This window comes from Brachycentrus maculatus, unplaced genomic scaffold (genome assembly GCF_059751285.1).
Source record: "Brachycentrus maculatus isolate JH-2025_06_01 unplaced genomic scaffold, ASM5975128v1 h1tg000122l, whole genome shotgun sequence".
NCBI lineage: Eukaryota > Metazoa > Arthropoda > Insecta > Trichoptera > Brachycentridae > Brachycentrus > Brachycentrus maculatus.
Genome location: NW_028280875.1, coordinates 471,265 through 494,180, shown reverse-complemented (window position 1 = coordinate 494,180; position 22,916 = coordinate 471,265). Strand labels below are relative to the sequence as shown.

General features: G+C 35.0%; 1 protein-coding gene across 4 annotated transcripts in view; it reads right to left on the bottom strand.

Annotated features, from left to right (window-relative positions):
- Graf (GTPase regulator associated with FAK) overlaps positions 1-22,916 on the bottom strand; it is a 170,308-nt gene that overhangs the window by 17,453 nt on the left and 129,939 nt on the right. For 2 of the 4 annotated variants that reach the window (XM_088259987.1, XM_088259989.1), the window contains exons 8-14: positions 22,131-22,206; positions 20,964-21,061; positions 19,991-20,179; positions 18,194-18,321; positions 17,455-17,663; positions 15,490-15,595; positions 14,210-14,437 (exon numbers count right to left, since the gene is read on the bottom strand). In XM_088259987.1, coding sequence (XP_088116113.1) covers positions 14,210-14,437; positions 15,490-15,595; positions 17,455-17,663; positions 18,194-18,321; positions 19,991-20,179; positions 20,964-21,061; positions 22,131-22,206 — 1,034 coding nt within the window. The remainder of the gene's footprint in view (positions 1-14,209; positions 14,438-15,489; positions 15,596-17,454; positions 17,664-18,193; positions 18,322-19,990; positions 20,180-20,963; positions 21,062-22,130; positions 22,207-22,916) is intronic. The other 2 variants (XM_088259988.1, XM_088259990.1) reach the window with 1 other exon arrangement.

Sequence of the window (22,916 nt, the reverse complement as noted above, 5' to 3'; positions counted from 1 at the left end):
TCACCATATATATCTACAACATTTTGAGTGGGTCCAAAAATTCCTTTCATTTCACCAATACATGTCTCTAGTGAAGTTCTAGTGATTCAAGAACAATGTTTCAAAATTGGTTCATATAAATAGAACTTCCAAGAATTTGAGTAGCGCGGTTGTCATTAATGGGTAGAATTGGTGAATGTTACACGTGTGTAAAGTGATCACTTTAACCAGCCTATGACGGTCGTCAGCCCCGTAAATGCCCAGACTTCCATATTCTTCTTCATCTTTGATGAGATGTCAAAAAATAACATACTATATTTATCACTGAATACTATATATCTTAAAATTTGGAGTACTTAGTGATTTTCAATCACTATATAAATCACTGAATACTATATATAATCACTGAATAATGGCGATCGGTTTTGAAGCCGGCAGCTTATTTCTCATGACAGATCAATCAATACACCCGTGTGCGGTGTTTGAAATTGATGTGGAATGTATCGAAACTTCTTCTTCTTCATCTTCAAACCCTTATCCGAACCTGATGGTGCATAGGGCACTGCATCATATAAGCGCGGTGTTATATTGATCGTTAACACGTGAAGGAAAGGTTATCAGCCCTCCGCTGTAGGTACCAGTATAATATTGAATAAAAATTATAAATGAATTGAAAAAATGGTGTATCGAAACACGTGTCACAATATATTTTAATATTTACCAAGTAAAACTAAAATTAAAAATGGATAGATATTACCACAAAGTTACTGCCGAATCAAAAAATCAGTTTTTTTAGATGGGAGTTGCATTTATTATTTACCTTGCTAACTGTGTACAAGGTCATTAAGTGGATTTTTGTTTGTCCTATTTATTTATTTTTTTATTATTTTAATCTGTGTTGGGAACAGGAGGGATAATCTAATATGTGGGCCGATCGGGAACTTGTCAGCGTTTGCTCGTTGCTGGGAGGAAACCACGTAAAACTTCTCAGGAAAAGGCGGACTGTTGACTATCGTCAATAGACCTTCCGTTCCACTAGAAGAGGGTTCGGCATTTTTAGCCCTAGCTTGGTTTATGGTATCAATGTCCTTCACTAGTTTTATCATGTCGCTCACTCCTTTGAACAACGTCATAAATCAAAAAACTTGATTTTTCAGGAGAACGTTTTTAAAGTTTAAAAATATAATACAATGTATTAAAAATGAATATCAAGCCACACTTATTGAACTTTTTACTGTGCAACAGATCTTTTCAGTAAAACCTGAAGGTTTTTTCTCCATTTGAAAAATATTTAGCATATTTAAAAAATAATTAAACAATACCTTATCTTCAAAATGCAAAAACAACACTTTCTGCCCTGTAGCGGATAAATATTAAGTTAAAAATATGCCGCTTTTGCTGGGATATAGTACATTTTCTGGGCATTCCGAAAACATGCACAACTGAAAATTGACGGTTTTTGATTTATAACGTTCTTGAAAGGAGTGAGCGATGTGTGATAATACACAACCTCTCGTAAGAGTTCCTTATGAACTAACATGGTTTCAATGTCGGAAAGGTCCTCACCCAGGCTCCTGCAACGCGCAATTAATCAGATTCATACTATTTATTTAAGAAAAGAAATAAACCAGACTACGTTCCTACGTTCCTACCTCAAGTTGCTATTTTATACCTTTACATAGATGAGGAAGAATACGATATTTTTTATGGTTTTCAACCCCTATTTTTGAGATTTAACCATGTTATGTGTTAGTTCCTTGTATCATTACAAGGTTCGGGATATTTTTAGACACAGCCACGCTCCAGCGACTTCAGGGACGAAGGTAGAGGAGCTGGCTAGCAACTCCGAGCAATTAGGCGTTCTGCAGTTTCAATACAAAATTACAAATTCAAATTCATCTCTCTTACACACGTGCATGATCAAGTATTTCAAATACTCGGGCGTGGTCAGGTCGGGAGTCGGAATATTCGGCGGATTTGTATGACGAGAAGATTGAATGTGGAAGAGGCTTTAATTGTTTGCAAAGACATTGGTGTGGCGTTCTATTTTCTCTGCCCATCCCTGCTGACTAACTGAACTAAATACTAATCCCTTTCACTGCCTATACCGGGGTACTTCTAGAAAATTTGGTGACAGATTTACAAATTTGTATTTATTTAGATGGCAGTGACAGGTATATTGAAAGCTTTTAAATGTAAATTCACAGTAAAATCGGGATGCAATTTTATGTTGTTTCACATTTTCAATAAATTTCACAACTTAGTTTTTAAAAAAATTGCTTAGCAAGAGCAGATCTGTCAGGAGGCCTAGATGCTTCTGTATCAGATCTGGGCATGCGGTGGGACAGCTTTCAATGTGTCCCTGCGAAGCGGCGTGTTGGTTAGTTAGTTTTTTTAAATATATTATATTTTTATAATCATGTTCATATATTATATTATATTTTTTAGTTAGTACATTACATATAACATGAAAGAGCCCGATTAATTATTCACAGCCGTAAATTTTTATTACAGTATAAATTCAATGAATGAATTTCTTGACCAAGTAACCCACACATTTATATGGATATATTGCGTCACATACTACATATATTTATACAGATTTCGTGGACATCGGATAGTTTTATTCATTTTTAGTGAAAAGTCATTATGTCGATAAGTGTAAAATAAACAAATAATAAAGGTTTTATGTATTTCCTAATGAAAACTGAGCAAACACTAACGGTGTTCATCCCACACGATAATGTTAATACGATATGTTATACGGAACGTGACTTTATATACATATGTAGGTAGGCAAAGCGTTTAAAGGCGCCTTTTTCGTAAAACACGGTAGGCGTACACCGTTCCGGTTGCGAGATTCTCAAATTTATGTTGCGGACTTTTGGGACACCCGATTTAAGTTCATAATAGTTATACAGAGATTTAAGTGTGAAATATAATAAAATATATGAGGTTATTTGAAAAGACGTAGATGAATTAGCTCTGTAATAACGTAATGTTAGACATTGACTCTGGCCAATGTCTGTACCCGACGGATTCTCCAGTTCTTTGGACACGTTGCGCGTGGCAATAAGGATAGCCTGGAACGACTGGTTTTGATCGGTAGCCTGGAGGGGAAGAGAGAGAGAGGAAGACCCCCCTACACGATACATTGATCAAGTTAAGGCAGCAGCACGGCTGTCCAAAATTAAAACACAGTAAGGGACATTTTTTGTAGTAGGTTTTTTTTGCATTTTTGGACTAAGTAGAGTCTACTTAGTCCAAAATGCAAACAAAAAACCTACTACAAAAAAAATGTCCCTTACTGTGTTTTAAATTTGGACAGCCGAGCAGGCACCTCGGTGGTTGGAGCGCTACGTGCAACGCAGTCAAGGGATAACTAGAGAAGAGTCATTGCTTCCACAAGGGTCGCAACCCTCAGTAATGAGGGATAAGATGGAGAAGAAGAATCACGAGTATCTAAAGCCGAAAGAAATAGGCGTATGAATGTATTAATCGTTAATGGTGTACTCTCAAATATACAAACTCAGTACGCATCAGGTGCGCGAGAAGGCGCTCAAAATTATTTTTAAGAATATATATTCGAATTTGGCAATTGAATATTTTTGATCATTTTTAACTCCTTACCTTTCAAAAATTGTTTTCTTATCAAAACCATATTTTTATTTCAAAGAAAAACTTATTTTTTAATACAAAATCGGTGTTTCAAGCAACAAAAAAAAACAATCACGTTAAATGTTACTTGGGTCATAAGAAAATTATGTAGCGGGCTATTCATTATCCCGCCTTAATCCTTAATCTTAAAGATTCGATTGCAAATTGCAAGCGTGTCTTTGCTGTTGCGGTTGCGATGGCATGGAATGCTTTTTCAGTTATTAGAAACAGTAAGAATGGGCCCTTTTCTTTTCCCTTTTCCTTTAATTTAATCACAGCCTTATATTTCACACTTGTCCGCCTCCGTAGTGTAATGGTCAGCACGCTCTGCTACCGTTCTGTAGGTCCCGGGTTCGATTCCCAAGGGGGGTAAAATAAATATAAGAAGAAAATATATGATTTTTTCACTGTCATATTTATTCAATATTACCCTGGACTGGTACCTGAAGCGGAGGGCTGATCACCTTTCCTTCATGCGTAAATGATCAAGATAACACTGCGTTTATATGACGCAGTGCCCTATGCACCATTGGGGTGCGGATAAGGGTTTTATTGTTATTATATTTCACAACTAAATCGAGGCGACTTTGAAGTAGAATTATACGAAAATTCCAAATCTATCATTATTATTATAAAACAGGGATAAAGCTTACATTAGCTGAAGAATCCCGTAAGGGATGATATCGAATCCCATATAATAAAAGTGCAGGAATTCGGTTGTTGCGAGAATAAAGCATCTTCTCTCTGGAAGATAAAAACCCGAAGCAGCTGCAATGCTTAGCGCGTATTTTATACAGAGATTCCCAACACCATTTATTGTTAACTTAAAATTATTGTTTTCGTTCCAAAATAAATTCAATATTACCCTGGACTGATACCTGGAGCGGAGGGCCGATCACCTTTCCTTCGTGTGTTAACGATCAAGATAACGCTGCGTTTATATGATGCAGTGCCCTATGCACCATCGGATGTGGATAAGGGTTTGAAGAAGAAGAATACTACCCTGGACTGGTACCTGAAGCGGAGGGCTGATCACCTTTCCTTCATGTGTAAAACGATCAAGATTACAACACTGCGCTTATATTACGCAGTGCCCTATGCACCATTGGGGTGCGGATAAGGGTTTTATTATTATTAAGCATGCCAATTGCCATTATGGCTTCAATTCCCATACTTTCTCATCTCTCACATAAAATTGTTCATATACAGATTAAAAAGTCATGGTGACATTACACAACCCTGTTTTACGACATGAAATAGTTTAGCTGATATCGTGGTGTCCCTCGTTTCGTGCAATTTGTCCTTGATTTGAGTTTTGATTTTTTCCCTTTCCCCTTTCCCTCTATCTCGCCCCTCTTCCAGGTATTTTGCATTTTTTTTATTATGTTATTTTGTAATTGGAACAATAAAAGTACTTACTTTGTAATATTCGTTTATGTGAATGACTCGATGCAATTGTTCTTTAAAATTCCCAAATAAAATAAATAAATACATTTATTAATAAAGTTTGAAATGCGCTGAAGGAATAAGTAATCGGTGGATGGCATTTGTATTGTGTTGTACAAAGGAATCAGATCCCTTACAGGACGCCCATTAAGGATGCGTGCGCCAGGTGCTACTCAAACACACTCCTCGCGTACATGCCTCCCTGGTACCAGCACAACTGCCTCCGGGTAGGCGGAGAGGATGGACCGCCACACGTCTGCGCCGACACCTGATACATTTCTCTACCTTCCTAGCCTACTTACTTTGATCGCAGAACAATATTAAAAAAAATACATTTATAAATATTATTACAATAACTGACTAACCATCACGCCGCTTCCCCGCAGGGATAGGCAGAGAGAATAGAACGCCTCACCACTCTGTCTTTGCAAACATTCTTCGGCTGTTCCACATTCATCCATCTCCTCATAGATACCTACACGCCGATCATTTCGACTCTAGACCTGACCGCTTTCAAGTATTTGACATACCTGATTATGCCAAGTTTTTCTCGGTCTTCCTCTGCTCCTTTTCCGACTAAATTCTTACAATTTCAATGCGAAAGATACTCGACATGCAAAGTACTTAATATTTTTATTTTATTAGTAAAGAGTGTAAGAGAAATGAAGGCTCTAAGGAGCATATCCGGCAAGAGTCTACGAGATAGAATAAGGAACACCAGGATAAGAGAAATATGCGAGATCGAAGATGTCGTTAGGTGGGGAAGACAACAAAGAAGACAACGGTATGCGCATGTGAGGAGAATGGAACCATCCAGACTCCCCCACATTGCACTCCACGGCCAACCCCAAGGCAGACCACCAAAGACATGGATCGACAGCTGGGAATCGACATCGCAGTAGACTAATCCCTCTTAAAAACAGGCCACAAGGCCTACAAGAAAAAGAAGAAGAAGAAGAATGAATGAATGAACTATAAAAGTGATTTAAGCGCAATTGTATTTTAGGTACTCGACATTCGATGTACGTAAAAGTATAATTTTAAGTTACTACAAACGTTTTAGGTCGAAAATAAAAGCCAAAGGAAGACTGCTTTTGTATTTATACGGGTCATAAAGAAATCGGAATAGCGTGCTAACGGATTTTCTATTTGTAAAGAACTTATAAAGGGACACAATACAAATATCGCAAAGAAGTGAATCTCTGAAAGGTCCTTTTTGAGGCCATTGTGTACAAGTGATACAAGGACCACAGATCCTTTGAAATGCGACGTCATTCATTGGACACAGCTGATCGCAGAACGCAAATGCCTTCACGGTCACGAAAATGATAATCATATCGTATATATTAGTAAAAACGTAAATATCAGTTTGTTAAAAATCTTAAATCATCTAAATTATTCTTAGATTATTATTTATTGATTAGGCGTTTAATTTGTAGAACTCCATTTTAATTTATGTATTAATTTTAAATCAAACACAGATTTTTTGAGTCTACTAACTTAGTAGACTCAAAAAATCTGTGTTTGATTTAAAATTAATACATAAAATATTCTTAGATTTATTATTAGATTAAAACCAATATTTTTAGCTTTTCCACTTTTTTATTTGACCAGCGACCGGGTTTCGTCGTTACCGACATCATCAGACTGGTACATGACATGACATATTCTTAGATTGCTTTGAAATTTTGACACAACGTTGTATTTGAATAAGTGCGAGTTTTTATATACTGGGCACAGTTATTTTTCGACAGGGAATTTGCCTTTGCATTTTGACATCTCAACATAGATGAAGAAGAATATGGAAGTTTGGATATTTACAGGGCTTATGGCTGGTTAAGTGATCACTTTACACACGTGCAACATTCACCATTCTACCTATGATTGACAACCGCACTACTCGAATGTTCGGAGCTCCTAGATATATGGTATTGATCAATCTCATGACACAGTAGGTATATATGAGTTCACAACAGCCATCTATGTTGAATTAAGAAAGCTTTTATTTAGCAGAGACTCTTTTATTTGTATATTTGGGAAAAAGTATCACACAACATTTTTATTGTGAACAAGTATTAAGGCCATACTCGCAATAATAAATTTTAGTTAGCTTCCGGCAATGCATAGAGCCAGACGTCAGGTAACGCCCATTTTTTATGGAATGCATGTTGAAGATTTTTTTTTTGGAATATGTATTAAACAAATATGTTTTAACTCCTTACCTTTCATTGACTGTTTTTTTTTTCAAAACCATATATTATTTCGATGAAAAACGTTATCCTTCAGAGTGCGAACCGTCGATAAATCGACTCTCTATTAATGCGTATAAAGAGCGGAGCATCGGAATACCGACTATTGCGTAATTTGATTTAGGTATCGACTTGTACGGACGTGTCTTAGCGCGCGCATGTATAACGTTTTTAATAAGTTAATAACATTTATAAAAAAAAAAACTAAAAACTAACTAACCATCACGCCGCTTCCCCGCAGGGTTAGGCAGAGAGAATAGAGCGCCACACCACTCTGTCCTTGCAAACATTCTTCGCCTCTTCCACGTTCATGCATCTCCTCATACATACCCGCCGATTGTTACGACTCCTAACCTGACCACTTTCAAGTATTTGGCATACCTGATCGTGCCATGTTTTTCTCGGTCTTCCTCTGCTTCTTTTCCCGCTAACATTCGCCTCATAAATTTGTTTTACCGTTCTTTCCTCACTCATTCGTTCTACATGTCCAAACCATCTCAACACACCTTTCTTAATTTTATCGATAATTATAAATGACCATTTAAATTATTTTGCTGTGAATTTAACATTGATTTTGGTATTTTTTTAAAGTAAAAGTTTTTTATTTCTACCTACAAAATTCAAATTCGTCAAGCAGTGATGATGAAAAGCAATTAGCAATTTATGCAAAATATGTAAAAATAAGGTCAGCACTATAAGGGTTATTTTTGTAATACAAAAACAGTGTTTTAAGAAAAAATCATTACTTAAAATGTTACCTGGGTTCAAAGAAGATTGAGTTGCGATTTATCGTGTGTCGCGCCCTAATGTAACCGTTCTGATAAATTTCCAAATAAAATAAGAAAAAAAAGATAATCCGAAATGATGCCGTGTTTAGCTGTATTGATTTTTTCTGCGTGTTTTTTTATGCCAGAAAAAAGGGAGGACCCATTACTAGGCCATTACGATTGGACGTTAATGGGCAGAGGGCCCGGGAGTCCGGGCCACCCACGTCGGCCGAGAGCGGGGTCTCCCCGGACCCCGACCGGCTATTGTTTCAAAACGCAATTTATGGTCATCTTCCAACTGTATGGAGCCGACGTAATTACAACCGTGACAGGAGTTGTCAACTCGTGCGCGTAGTCATAGACAAGTCGCTCACTCCTTTCAAGAACGTCATAAATCAAAAATCGTCAGTTTTCAGTTGTGCATGTTTTCGGAAAGCCCAGAAAATGTACTATATCCCAGCAAAAGAGGCATATTTTCAACTTAATATTTACCCGCTACAGGGCAGACAGTATTGTTTTTGCATTTTGAAGAAAGTATTGTTTAATTATTTTTTTAAACATACTAAATATTTTTCAAATGGAAAAAAAAAACCTTCAGGTTTTACATAAAAAGATCTGTTGCACAGTAAAGTGGCTTGATATTTATTTTTAATACATTGTGTTATATTTTCAAAATTTAAAAACGTTCTCCTGAGAAATCAAGGCATATTTTTAACTTAATATTTACCTGCTACTCTACTAGTTTCGGAAGCTAAACTTCCATCGTCAGGTCTGAATAATAACTGTCGATGGAAGTTTAGCTTCCGAAACTAGTAGTCTTTAATAAAACTCGAGTGGTATAAAAACAAGTGTTTCTTCAATCATTGTAAATAAGTTATTATACGTATAAGTTGTCGGGTTGTGGACCCGTGGTTAGTGTCGCGAACTCTTGAGTCAGATTTTCTCGGTCGGCACCCACTCTTACCACAATTTGTACCTACATATTTCTAATAATGAGACACAGAAATAGAGTGGTCAGGTCAGGAGTCGAAATCGGTGGGTATATATGAGGAAGTGTACGAATGTGGAAAAGAAGAAGAAAGTTTGCAAACATAGAATGGTGTGGCGTTCTATTTTCTTTGCCTACCCCTACGGGGTTATTTATTTATTTATTTTTTTCTTTATTTTAAATTCTTTGGCATTACATAAACATAAATTTAAAAAAAAAAAAAAATATATATATATATATATATATATATATATATATATATATATATATATATATATATATATATATATATATATATATATATATATATATATATATATATATATATATAAATTAATTCAAAAAAAGATCCCACGAAGGCATGGCCAGTGTGTGGGTATACAATATAATTTATTCAAAGTAAAGGGTATAAGGGTATATAGGTTTTATAAGTAGAACTAGATTATTAGTGTTAATATAAAATACAAAAAATACTTGACTCTCAGAAAACAATTTTTTTCAAATAAAATTAAAAACATAAAAAATATGAAAAAGTAAAAATTAAAAAGCTAGCGAGCATGTACTACAAGAAAAAGGAGCTTACATCTGACTCTTCTATAAATAATCTAATCTAATTTAATTCAATATTTTTTGTACGCGCGTGAAAATCGCCGAACCGATCTAGCCAAAAATGTTTAAAGCACCTGGCTGCCCTATAGAGATGGGAATGTCCGAAATGATTATTAAATTGTGTGACCATTTGCCTCGAGGATGTGTTTTTTTATTAGTTACCGAATAATAACTATACGACCTTCCCACACTGAGAGACGTTTATTACGACATCCAGTCAATAGTCAACTGAAAATCCGACTGTAAAGCGAGGGAAAATTATAGCATTAAACCGTTGGTCAAATTTAATCATGACTTTGAAAAGCGAGGTAGGTTCGTTTGGAGTATTATTTGGTTAATAAAATGGACGGATCTACAGTAGAGTGACTTTTATCGTAGTGTAGAATTTTAATAAACCGAATATTGTCCGACTCCATAGTATAGCGGTTAGAGCATTTTGCTGCCGTACTAGAGGATCCGGGTTCGATTCCCAGGAGGGGTCAAAACTAACTAACTAACCATCACGCCGCTTCCCCGCAGGGGTAGGCAGAGAGAATAGAGCGCCACACCATTCTGTCTTTGCAAACATTCTTCGCCTCTTCCACGTTCATGCATCTCCTCATACATACCCGCCGATTGTTACGACTCCTAAACTGACCACTTTCAAGTATTTGGCATACCCGATCGTGCCATGTTTTTCTTGGTCTTTCTCTGCTTCTTTTCCCGCTAACATTCGCCTCATAAATTTGTTTTACCGTTCTTTCCTCACTCATTCGTTCTACATGTCCAAACCATCTCAACACACCTTTCTTAATTTTATCGATAATGCTTATCTCAGCTTTGCATTCCTTCCTTATTTCACTATTCGAACATCTATCATACATCGTTTTGTCGCACATTCTTCTGAGAGATCGCATTTCGACTGCATTCAGTCTACTTTCATCCTTCTTTTGCCAACTCCATGTTTCACTTCTATACATTAGAGTTGGGAATATAATTTATAGAATTTATCGAATGTCATTGATGTTGGAAATTTCGTCAAACACGAATCGGGTGGCGTTAATTTCCATTTTGAGTAAAATGAAATTTGTTTTGAATATTGAAAGCATTAACTTTGTGGATAATATTGATATATTATTTCGAGAAACAAAAATACTTACCGAAATTAGTAAAAATGTGAGTGGATCCAAACACAAAGTATTTTTAGTTCTCGAAATAATATAAAATGAAATTTGATTCACGGTAAAGTTCTTTAAGGTGGTATGGACGAGTGGAACGAATGGATAACGAGAGAATGACTAAGAAAGTAAAAGAAATACGAAAATAAAATGCTGCGATCCTTTAACAAAATTTGACGGTTTACTTTAACACTAAAACCCAATAGCATAGTGTTTCTGGGGTCGAAATAACAAATCAATTTTTGAAATAGCATATTATACATAGGAGCATGTTACAAAGGCGTCGTTTTCGGGGACATAATTTTTGTTTTGTTATTGCAAAACGTGTTTACAGTCCGTCACGCCAAACAAGAGCCGCCATCAGAAGATGTGCGCAGTTGAGTAGGCAGTGTGCGTAATTGTGCACTATATTTATGACCGTCGACATCCGAACAAGGCAAAGGCGGGCGCCTTGGCGAATCGCCGCCGCTCTTGTGAGGTCTCCTACTATTATTACATCCATGGATGGGCCTTTGTTTTGACTCGACACTAGAAAACTGACCTTGGCAAGTTTTTCAAAGCTACTTTGTATTTTTTTTATTATTAAAAAAAACAAGGTATACAAGGAAAAATAAACATGTTTCTTTTAATGCTGTGCAAAAAAAAGTTATTTGATATTTTTAAAAAATCATTAAACGCAAACATTGGATTTAACATCAGAGAGCCTTCAATATATATTTTAGTATCAGTATATAGAAATTCTGATAAAATTTTAGCTCATTACGAAAACTCTATATATACAAGCTTTTCATTTAAAATTATATGTTTTATAAAACAAATTGGACGTTATGTTGTATTTTACTAAAAATTTAGAATTTTTAAAAATATATTCATATTTATACCGTCATATACCGTCAGTGTGAATACCTGCCCACAACTTTTATTCTTAAGACTAGCAAGTGCATTAGCCATCAAGTTGGTAAGCCTGTGCGGCGCGCTGTCGTAGTCTATGCGCACGATGTGTTCCAAGTTTTCAGACAAGATTTTCAATATATTAAATCATGAGTCAATCAATCTGACTTTTTTATAAAATAGGTGAAAGTAAATTCACAAGAATTATCACCTATCATGAAAAGGTAAAAGCTATTTATTTCATAGAGTTCTCAACAGATGGCAGTTCCAACTGCGACACGAAAGCGGTTGTAAAGATACTTTACACACTCAAAACATTGTGGATGATATTGAGAAACTGTATTGAAAAACTGAGCCATGTGTCAATTTGTTCCAGGGATGGTGATTTCTTGAAGATAAGGGAATTGCTACTTTAAAAGGCATCGGGTATTGAGTGCAGTAAGTACTTAAGGCAGACATTGGATGGCAATAAATTACTAGGATAATAAAGACATCATGGCAAAACATATGGGGAGAGATAATTGCTTGGGACAATTCCCACACAAGATGTTATCTAAACATAAAATAAACACAAAGAGATACTATTCCTTGGATAATAATAAAATAATAACAAATTTGGATAGTTCATTTTCGTAAAATACTACCTCAAGAGCTGTGATTGAATTGGGGAAAAGGAGATAGTAGAAATGATAAATCATTCCACTATTGGGAGGATCAAATGGTCAGCACACTTTAGTAAAAACAGGACTATAATAACTTTCATTAAAAAATAAACCAATACTTGTCACGTTAATCCAGTCTGAAACAATTCTGCCCGATGGGAAGTTTTTTCAGTATCGACATTAACGACCGTTGAGTGTGAATAAGGAGAAGAAGAAGAAGAACATTTAAAAGAATAATCGGCATGTGTGACAACCAAATATTATTAAAAGTAAAAGGTTTTGTAGGTTTTTATGTCCCTAGCCTAGTCATAGAAAGCTGGTAATTATGATACACTTTATTCACTGTAGGAAATTTGCAATCTTTTCTTAGTTATGTCTGTATTGATATTATCTGTGTAAATTTATCATCAACATGCCTAAATAAATAAACAAGATGTTGCACCTTTGTACTTCAATTCCTAATTCATTAGCATTGCTATTCTGGAAAATTCTTGGTTCCGTATACATGAGTAATATTTATAATACTAATCTGTCCGGAATTTGACCGTACATGTACGGCTGGCCGCACTTGTAATTAAAGCCGTGATATTTATATCTAAAATGGCACTTGTATTGCCATTTACAACATTTTGAGTTTGTCCAAATACTTGTTCACAAAATCTGGATTATCTCCAATTACAGGAGTTATTTTCATATTATTTTTTGATATCTCATCAAAGATGAAGAAGAATATGGAAGTCTGGGCATTTACGGGGCTTACGACCGTCATAGGCTGGTTTAAGTGATCACTTTACACACGTGTAACATTCACCAATTCTACCCATTATTGACAACCACACTACTCAAATTCTTGGAAGTTCTATATATATGAACCAATTTAGAAACCTTGTTCATGAATCACTAGAACTTCACTAGAGACATCTATTGGTGAGATGTAAAGAAGCTTTTTACTAAGCAGAAACTCTTGTATTAGTATGTGAGATCCGAATCCTGGATTATAATCACACACATGAGAAACGCCAGAAAATACCATTTTCATTTTTATTATTAAGCTTATAATTTGACCAGATAATTTATTTACAACATTCTTCTTCATCTTTGATGAGATATCAAAAAATAATATGTATTGCCATTTGTGATTTTATTTAAACAATATAATCACAAATCAAATCGTGTTTACTAGTGTAAATAATATTTTTTTTATTCAAGAACACATCGCTCACTCCTTTCAACAATGTCATATATCAAAAATTGTAAAATTTCAGTTGTGCGTGTTTTCGGAATGCCCAGAAAATGTACTATATCCCAGCAAAAGCGGCATATTTTAAACATAATATTTACCCGCTACAGGGCAGAAAGTGTTATTTTTGCATTTTGAAGAAAAGTTTTGTTTAATTATTCTTTTAAATATGTATACGAAATATTTTTCAAATGAAGAAAAAACATTCAGGTTTTACCTAAAAAGATCTGTTGCACAGTAAAAAGTTCATTAAGTGGCTTGATATTTATTTTTAATACATTTTATTATATTTTCAAACTTTAAACACGATCTCACGAAAAGTTTTTTTGATACATATATGACGTTGTTAAAAGGAGTGAGCGATATATTGCTTATAGCATCAACTATGATATAAAATTATAAAAAATAGCAATAAAAACTCACTCCCAAGATACAGTTTTGTCCGCAGAAACTCACTACAGGACAGGTGAAAAATTCATATAAATTAAAGATTTAAAATTTTTGCTTTAACAACCTCTTCCACCAGACCCCATAACAAGGTTACGTGATATAAAAAGGTCTGACCTCATGTCCTGGTGCAGAACGGAGCCTCCGTTGGTCCGGACCTCCGGGTCGGGCTGCGAGTGGAAGATGCGCTGGTAGTTGTCCACGAGGATCTCCACCACCACGTTGTAGAACTTGAGGTCCATGATGGAGGCCACCGTCTCCTCCTCGGGCCGCAGCAACGTCGGCCCGAAGCACACCGAGATGTTGGACACCGTCATCAGGTTCTTGTCAGACTTGGCCGCGACACTGAGGACACACACACATTGTCACAACCAGTTCCGACAGGACAAGGAATGCAAATAAATTATATAATTAATGTGTTTGTAAAATTGATTTTTCTTCTATATATCTTTGACTATGAAACAATAGGACTTAAAATTGTATAGTTTAAGTTTTACTGGAAGATTTCCTTCAGTTCTACAGTGTGAACCACTATAAATTGAACGAATGATTATTTCGGCTTAATGTACAAAGGGCTGAAATAAATTTACATTACTAAAATACATGTATAATTTTTTTTTAAACATTATCCGCACCAAATGGTGTATAGTGCACTGCATCGTACAGAAGCAGCTATATCTTGATCATTAAATACACAAAGGCAAGATGATGAGCCCAGGGCTTCAGGTTCCAGTCTAGGGAAATATTAAAACATCTCATGCGAGGCGAATTGAGCGTAAGTTAATGAGTGATGCGGGCGGCGTATTCCACTCGGTAACATATTAATCATGACAGCAAATAAATCATTAAAACATTTAATCTTTTACTTAAAAAAAAAAAAAAACAAAATATAAACACTCACAATATTATGATGTTTTTATGAATTAGTTTCTCACATGCACATAATAATTTTTAAATATAAACTAAAAGTAATTGTACATTAAATAATACATAATGAAAATCAATATTTTACTAAAGCGTGGTACTAGTGGTAAGAGAGGGACAGTCCCGAGTTATATTCTTATAGTAAAGCATTAATGGAAATTCAACTGACGAAACCACCTTTTATATAAACCTTTTATATTGCAAGATAATAAGCAAAAAATAGTTTCCCACTATAGGGGTAAAAAATTTGGTATTTGTGATAACAGTCTCCTGTAAATGGCGATTGGCAGACTGAGGACTGTAAAACTCGCCTCCCACATAAAATGTTTTAATCTTAAAAATCGGTTATTTATTTTGAACCTCCATAAATCAAACCCGGGACCCCCAGAGCAGTAGCCAAACGCGCTCACCCCTACACCACGGAAGCGGATAAAAAAAATATATAAAAAAAATAACAAAACAGACTAACTCACTTCTTTAAATGTCGTATTACAATCTCCAGCATTTCGAAGTTACTCTTTGGTAGTCTGTACACCAGGGTGTGTAGGTCGTTCACTCTCATGTGTCGCACATCTTGCTCTGAAACAATCCAGACAACACTGAGTTATAGAATAATATAATACAGCACACAATAAGTTCATAAGCAGTGCATTCTATATGAATCAGCTGACAGATGTGCTATGCCTTAGTCGGCTACTGCATCGCCATGAGTAAAGTAATCTTACCAGCTCGCAAACAGCACGCCAAGCGTTGTTTTGCTGTTGCAGGCCCAAAAAAATGAAATGCTGTTCAATCGGCAGTCACAAATAGTGAAAGTGAGATGATTTCAATCTTAATCGTAATTGCACTATATAATTGAGTTATAGAATAATATAATACAGAACCCGGGCAGCATTAAATAAAAACTACATTGGCCCAGCCATTAAAACAAGTTTTGCCCAAAAAAATTTTTCATTCCTCGCTCCAAAAATATTTAATTTGCTGCCCGAAACCATTAAGATTTCCAGGAATGATCAGGTCTTTAAGAACAGTGTCCGTCGATGGTTACTTAACATTAGAAGGGACAAGGTGGAAAGTAAATTAATTAAAGTCCAGGTGTAATTATCACATTGAAAAACCTTAAAACATAAATTATTTTTATATCTCCTGTATGTTATGTTTATAATCTAATTATTAAAAAATATATATATATTAAAAATTAAAAAAATATATATATAAACTTTGTATTACCATGTTAGTATTCGGCTCAACACAGGCCATGCCTAAAGAGCCGTAATACGTATAATAAATGTGTATATGAAATGAATATGTATATTGAATGTATCTATGTATTATGAAAATAAATAAATAAATAAATAAATTAAAATTAAAATTTAATCACAGCAAAGCACCCTTGTATTTTTGTAAAATAGCACTATATAATTGATCCAACAAAAAAATCTTAAAAGGTTGAGCTTCTTACTTAAAAAAATGAAGTGGTATTGTTCAGATACAAATGTAGCATTTATTTATGAATTTTATCATACACATATTTACAATATTAAATTCACAATACATAATGGGTTTAACCATCCTGAGGACACATTTGAGTGATGAAATTAATTTTGATTTGGGTGAAATAGTGAATTTTATACAGTGTATGAAGTGAAATATGGCTGATTAAATACCGATATTAAAAGTTTTTGTATGGATGGGTCCGAATGGAAGCCAAGAGTTTCTATACCGGACCTGGGAATGGGGTAGGAGCTTTCAGAGCGTATGAAGTGATTCTTAATTCGGCCATTGAAAACCCTGTGAATAACTTGACCACCATATTCCAATTCCAATAGATTACTTTATCTACTATTTTCATTTATTGATTCAGCAGTCACTTTGTGGTAAAATCTTTCCATTTTTAATTTAAGCTTTACTTGGTAAATGCATACCATTATTTCTTAAAATCTATTGTGATACGTGTTTCCATGCATCCAGCATCGTTTTTAAACACCGTATACAGTGTGACAAGTCTATGATGGTCGTAAGCCTCGTAAATGCCCAGACTTCCATATAGTACTTCTTCATCTACGTTGAGATGTCAAAAAATAATATGAAAAATAACTCCTATAATTGGAGATAATTGCGATTTGTGAACAGGTATTTGGACACACTCAAAATGTTGTAAACCGTATACGGTGTTTGAAAATGATGCTGAATGCATCGAATTAAGTGTCAATAGATTTTAAGAAATAGTGGTAATTGCTAAGTAAAACTTAAATTTAAATAGATAAAAAATACTTCGTTTATGTTGAAATATAAGTTAAAATCTTTAAATATTTTTATTTATTTTAGTCCTCATTTATTGAACGGTGCTTCATTAGCTTTAAACGGTGACGGCCTTCAGTCCGGCTCGGAGAATATGCAGAGGTGGTGAGTGTCCTCAGACTGAGGAGAGCACTCACTTGCGGCGGCGATGAAGCCGTTGTGGAAGCGGAAGGTCATGAGGGGCTCGGGCAGGTTGCGCAGGTAGGTCTTGAGTGCGCTGGTGAGGGTCTTGCTCTCCCACTCGCAGGAGTCGTCTAACGCGGCGCCCAGTCGCTCGTGGCAGGGTTTCCTGCGGTCCAGCCCCATGGCCAGCAGCTTGGCCACCTTGGACGCCACGCCCGTCACTCTGGAGACAAGAAAAAAGAGACTATAATTTTTGGGTAATATGTACAAAATTAAACAAGGTTTTTGGATCGAATTCTACTTTTATTTACATATATCGCTCACTCCTTTCAAGTACGTCATAAATCAAAAATTGTCAATTTTCAGTTGTGCATGTTTTTGGAAAGACCAGAAAATGTTTTATATCCCAGGAAAAGAGGCATATTTTTAACTTAATATTTACCCGCTACAGAGCAGAAAGTGCTGTTTTTGCATTTTGATGAAAAGGTATTGTTTAATTATTTTTTTAAATATACTTAATATTTTTCAAATGGAGAAAAAACCTTCAGGTTTTACTTTAAAAGATCTGTTGCACAGTAAAAAGTTCAATAAGTGTATTGATATTTATTTTTAATACATTGTGTTATATTTTTAAACTTTAAAAACGTTTTCCTGAAAAATCATTTTTTTTTTATTTATGATGTAATGTGTGACGCCTTTCGTCTGATTAAGACATTAACAAACACTCGTAGAGTGTCTATATAATCCTTTTACCTGTATAATCCTTGCTCTTCCAATCCCCTAGTTTCCAGTGCTTCAATACACTTGTTGACAAAGTAGAATCCCACTTCGTCCAGTGGGCGTTCCTCCGCCTTGGCGATAACATTCTGCTGAGCATACATCTGCAATGGGAAAATCAAACATCAAATTAATATTTCTACTACTAAATACATTAACCTTTTGCTTGATTTGCTCATACCAAATACAGGAAAAAAATGGATTTTTGCAAAGTTAAAAAAAAAAAAGGTCCCTTGTGGATTCGCCCGTACCTGGTACGGGCACCCCGGCGAAAAATAGCTCAAGCGGATTTTACCATAGTAACAGCAGTAAAAGTAGATTATAATGGAGTTTTCATAATGGACCTTTGTGTATCTTCGATCAGTGTTAAAGATAGTTAAAATTTCTCTTTGTTTAAATAAACATATTAAGCTTTTGATTGGTACGCAAACTCCACATGTGTATATGTGGGGACTAGTTATTTATATACAAAAATAAGAATTGAAATTTGACATAAATTAGAAAATAATATAAACCAAAAATGTAATTATAAACTGAATATTTTAAAATTCCCACACCAATTGAGATTTGATAATATTTATTCACGGACAGAATGGTGAATGCTGTATAGTAGGTATGTACTTCATAAATATTTTTACAAGGGAAGCACAACACTGCATATAATCTAGATTTTCGTAAAACATTTCAAATTAAAATTCTTAAAAATAAGAAGATCAAGAAAAAATTTAAAGAAAATGCTGAAAGGCTGAAATAAGCTTTATCAATAAAATTAAAAAAACATGTATTGAGATGGTGTGGACATGTGGAGTAAATAAATGAAGAATGAAAGGTAAAAGAAATATACAAAACGAATGTAGAAACAAAAGCAGAAGAAGACCGAGAAAACTATGGCATGATCAAGTATTTCCAATACTTGGGCTTAGACAAATCAAGAGTCGGGATGATCTGAGGGGTATGTATTAGATGCGTGAATGTAGAAGAGGTAAATAATGTTTCCACAGATGCAGTGTGGCATTCTATTTTCTCTGTCTACCCCTGCGGAAGTGCAGAGTGATGATGATAAGTTAATAAGTTAAAATGAAGAAAGTGCATAATGAAAAAACTCGCATGGAAAAATGCCCATCAGGAAAATGGAATGATCAAGTATTTCAATCACTTGGGCGTGATCAGATCAGGAGTGGGAATAATCCGAGGGTATGTATGACGAGATGCGTGAATGTGGAGGAGGCGAAGATTGTTTGCAAAGAAAGATTGGTATGACATTCTTTTCTCTATGCCTAACTTTGCGGAGAAACGCCGTAATGAGGACTTTTTAGTTTTTCTTTTACTTTTTATTCTTGATAAAAAAAAAACAATAATTATACCAGACGTAACAAAAAAATCTAATCAATTATGCGGTTTTGGCCTCCTCGTAATTCATCCACTAGTGGCTTTGTTATAAGCGCCTCCGTGGTGTAATGGCTAGAATGTTTAACTACCGTGCTGGAGGTCCTGGATTGATTTCCCAAGTGGGGGGTGAAAATAAACATTAGTGATTTTACACTCTAATATTTATTTGATACTACCCTGGTCTGGTCCCTGAAGCTCAGGAGTGATCACCTTGCCTGATGTAAGTAACGATTAATTTAACACTGCGTCCCTATGATGCAGTGCCCTATGCACCATTGTTTGAAGATAAGCGATGAGTAAAATGGTTGATTTGTTAATGCGGAGTGTCAGTCCCCACGCGAGTGCCGATCACCAGTTAGCGGTTACGGTATCAGGTCATCGTACAAGACTCACGGGCTCCTTGCCGTCCATGGCGTCCATCCAGGCCTTGCGGTCGTCCTCGCCGAGCGCCTGCAGCGTGTAGGACACGCCCGGGCGCCCCTCCGCCGTCACGTCGAAGCAGAACCGCTTCTCGATGGTCTCCGACATGCGGCGGACGCAGCTCGTCAGCGTCATCGTGTCCGACGGGGTGGTCTGGAATCAAATAATAAATGTACAATACTAATATGTATAAGAGTTTCTGCTTAGTAAAAAAGTTTCTTTACATCTCACCAATAGATGTCTCTAGTGAAGTTCTAGTGATTCAAGAACAAGGTTTCTAAATTGGTTCATATATATAGAACTTCCAAGAATTTGAGTAGTGTGGTTGTCAATGTTTTTAAAGTTTAAAAATATGATCCAATGTTTTAAAAATAAATATCAAGCCACTTATTGAACTTTTTACTGTGCAACAGATTTTTTTAGGTAAAATCTGAAGTTTTTTTTCTCCATTTGAAAAATATTTAGTATATTTCAAAAAATAATTAAACAATACCTTTACTTCAAAATGCAAAAGCAACACTTTCTGCCCTGTAGCGGCTAAAAATTAAGTTGAAAAAATGCCTCTTTTGCTGGAATATGCTACATTTTTTAGGCATTCCGAAACCATGCACAACTGAAAATTTATTTATGACGTTCTTGAAAGGAGTGAGCGATATGCGTTTCACCCTTCTTTCCTCTCTCGTTTATTCCAGATGCACAAACCATTTATGCATTTTGTCCATTTGTCAATCAATATATGACATTCTTGTAAACAATTATTGTAAAAATTTAATGTTTCTTTAGTCTTTTCAAAACGGGATCTTTGCTTTATATATTTTTTAGAGGGAATTAATTCCATTTGATTAGTAAATTATGATGTTTTTAGTCTGTCTTGTAAAGTAATACCGGATGGAGTGAGCCACTTTTGGGAATGATGAAGGGATTTCAGTCTACTCACCAACTTGCTTGTGATTTGATTGAATGGTGTCATTTTAAACTCTTTGGTAGCTTTGTCATATGTACAATACTGTTTAGTCCACGTGGTTCCAAATGCCTCTGAAATAATAACAAATATCCTAATTAATACTGAATGTTCATACCTAATACAGCGAGATGCATATTACTTCCTAACTTCCTGAATTATGAATTCCTCTTATGAAATATTACAACTCTAAAGAATATATTCCAAGCAATATTAGACAATTGAATGATAAAAAAATATTATTGATCAGATTTTAAATAATATATTGATCTAAGTACTGCTCTCTCGAAACTGATACAAGTGTTCATTTCAAAATTAAGTAAGTTAATCAAAACACAAGTTAAAAAACTTGTACTGAATCAGACCAATATGAGTAGTATTGAATGATAAAAATGTAACAAACAATCAAAGTGTATAAAACTATAACACTATTCTTATCACTCTTCAATCACTTTGTGTAATATCATTAAAAAACTCTACTTCACGACTACCGATTTCGGAATAACCCGTCTGTAGTTGACCTGATGATGGAATGGTTATTCCGAAATCGGCAGTCGTGAAGTAGAGTTTTTAAGTGGTACTAACACAAAGTGAATGACAAATAAAAGGAGAGTGTTGTATTACCATACCACAAAGTTAACAATGCTTTTAACCACCATACTCTCGGGCTATTTTCTGAGTTAATTGTGTAGAAAAAAAAATAAATAAATCTACAGAATTACGAAAACAGATTTTTTTGTTGCCATAATAGGTGCTTTTAGGACGGAACTGATGTATTTTTTCGTTAGCGTGTCCCCTCTCTCTGTCTCGCATTAAATATTTTTGGCACAGGGTTAGCGCAACAGTGCGGAAAAAAGATGCATATTACATAACTTTTTGAAAATAAATAAAACGCAAACATTGTTTTTAACCACCTTTATTTTGGTACTCTTTTCCGACGGGTTTTAACTAATACCTTATCTTCATCAGGGATGGATCAATACTATCAAGAGTATCCATCCATCCCTGAAGAAGGCAAAGTATTTGTCAAAACCGGTTGGAAAAATATTACCAAAATAAAATTTGTGTTTAATTTATTTTTATAATGTTTATAAAATGTGCCACAAAATCAGCATTAAACATTTTTAAAAAATATATACTAACTTTTTTCCATTAAAAATAAATATCCCGCTCTTGCGTAGCCGGCACCAAAAGGCGGCCGCCCCGGGTCGTCCTGTTTCTGGAAGTCACAAAATAACATTTCAACGGCACATCAAACTCTTTGTTTACTAACTGTCAGATCATAATAACGCTTTCCATAAGTATTCACAAAACGAAATACTAGTTCAGTTACTTAAATTAGCAGTTAAATACTAATTCTCATAAAAATAAGTTCAGTATTCTACAACTAAATTGAGATTTTAGTCGATCGGTTTCGAGACATGCCCGTCTCTTCGTCGGAATGATATATAACCAGCACTACACACTTATATTAATTTCTTACTTTATCCCTCAGGCTTAAACCAAGCATGGATTTTTCTATGGATCGCTGTGTGCATTTGAGCTTCTCTGCGTTTCTTTTTGTCAGAGCCATAGTCTCTAGAGCATATGTATTCACTGGCAGTATGCATGATTCATAATAACATATTCTACGATATTATTCCTTCCAAATTTGTGTATTTTTTATAATAATTTGTGTATTAAAATTGTATTCATAAATGTATGCGAGAAGAACAAAGAGACGCAGTTCATCGACTTTATTTGTTTATAATACTGTCCCCACCACATGTAACTCCTTTAAAATCGTATATAAGGGGTGGAGGACAAATTTTTGTGTGCTCAGATAAGATAAAAATTCAAACGTATATACGTCGCGCTCGCTCTATGATAATTAGCGTAGCTTAGTACTTCTCGCCCTTTTAAAATTGTGTAATTTTCGATGAATAAATA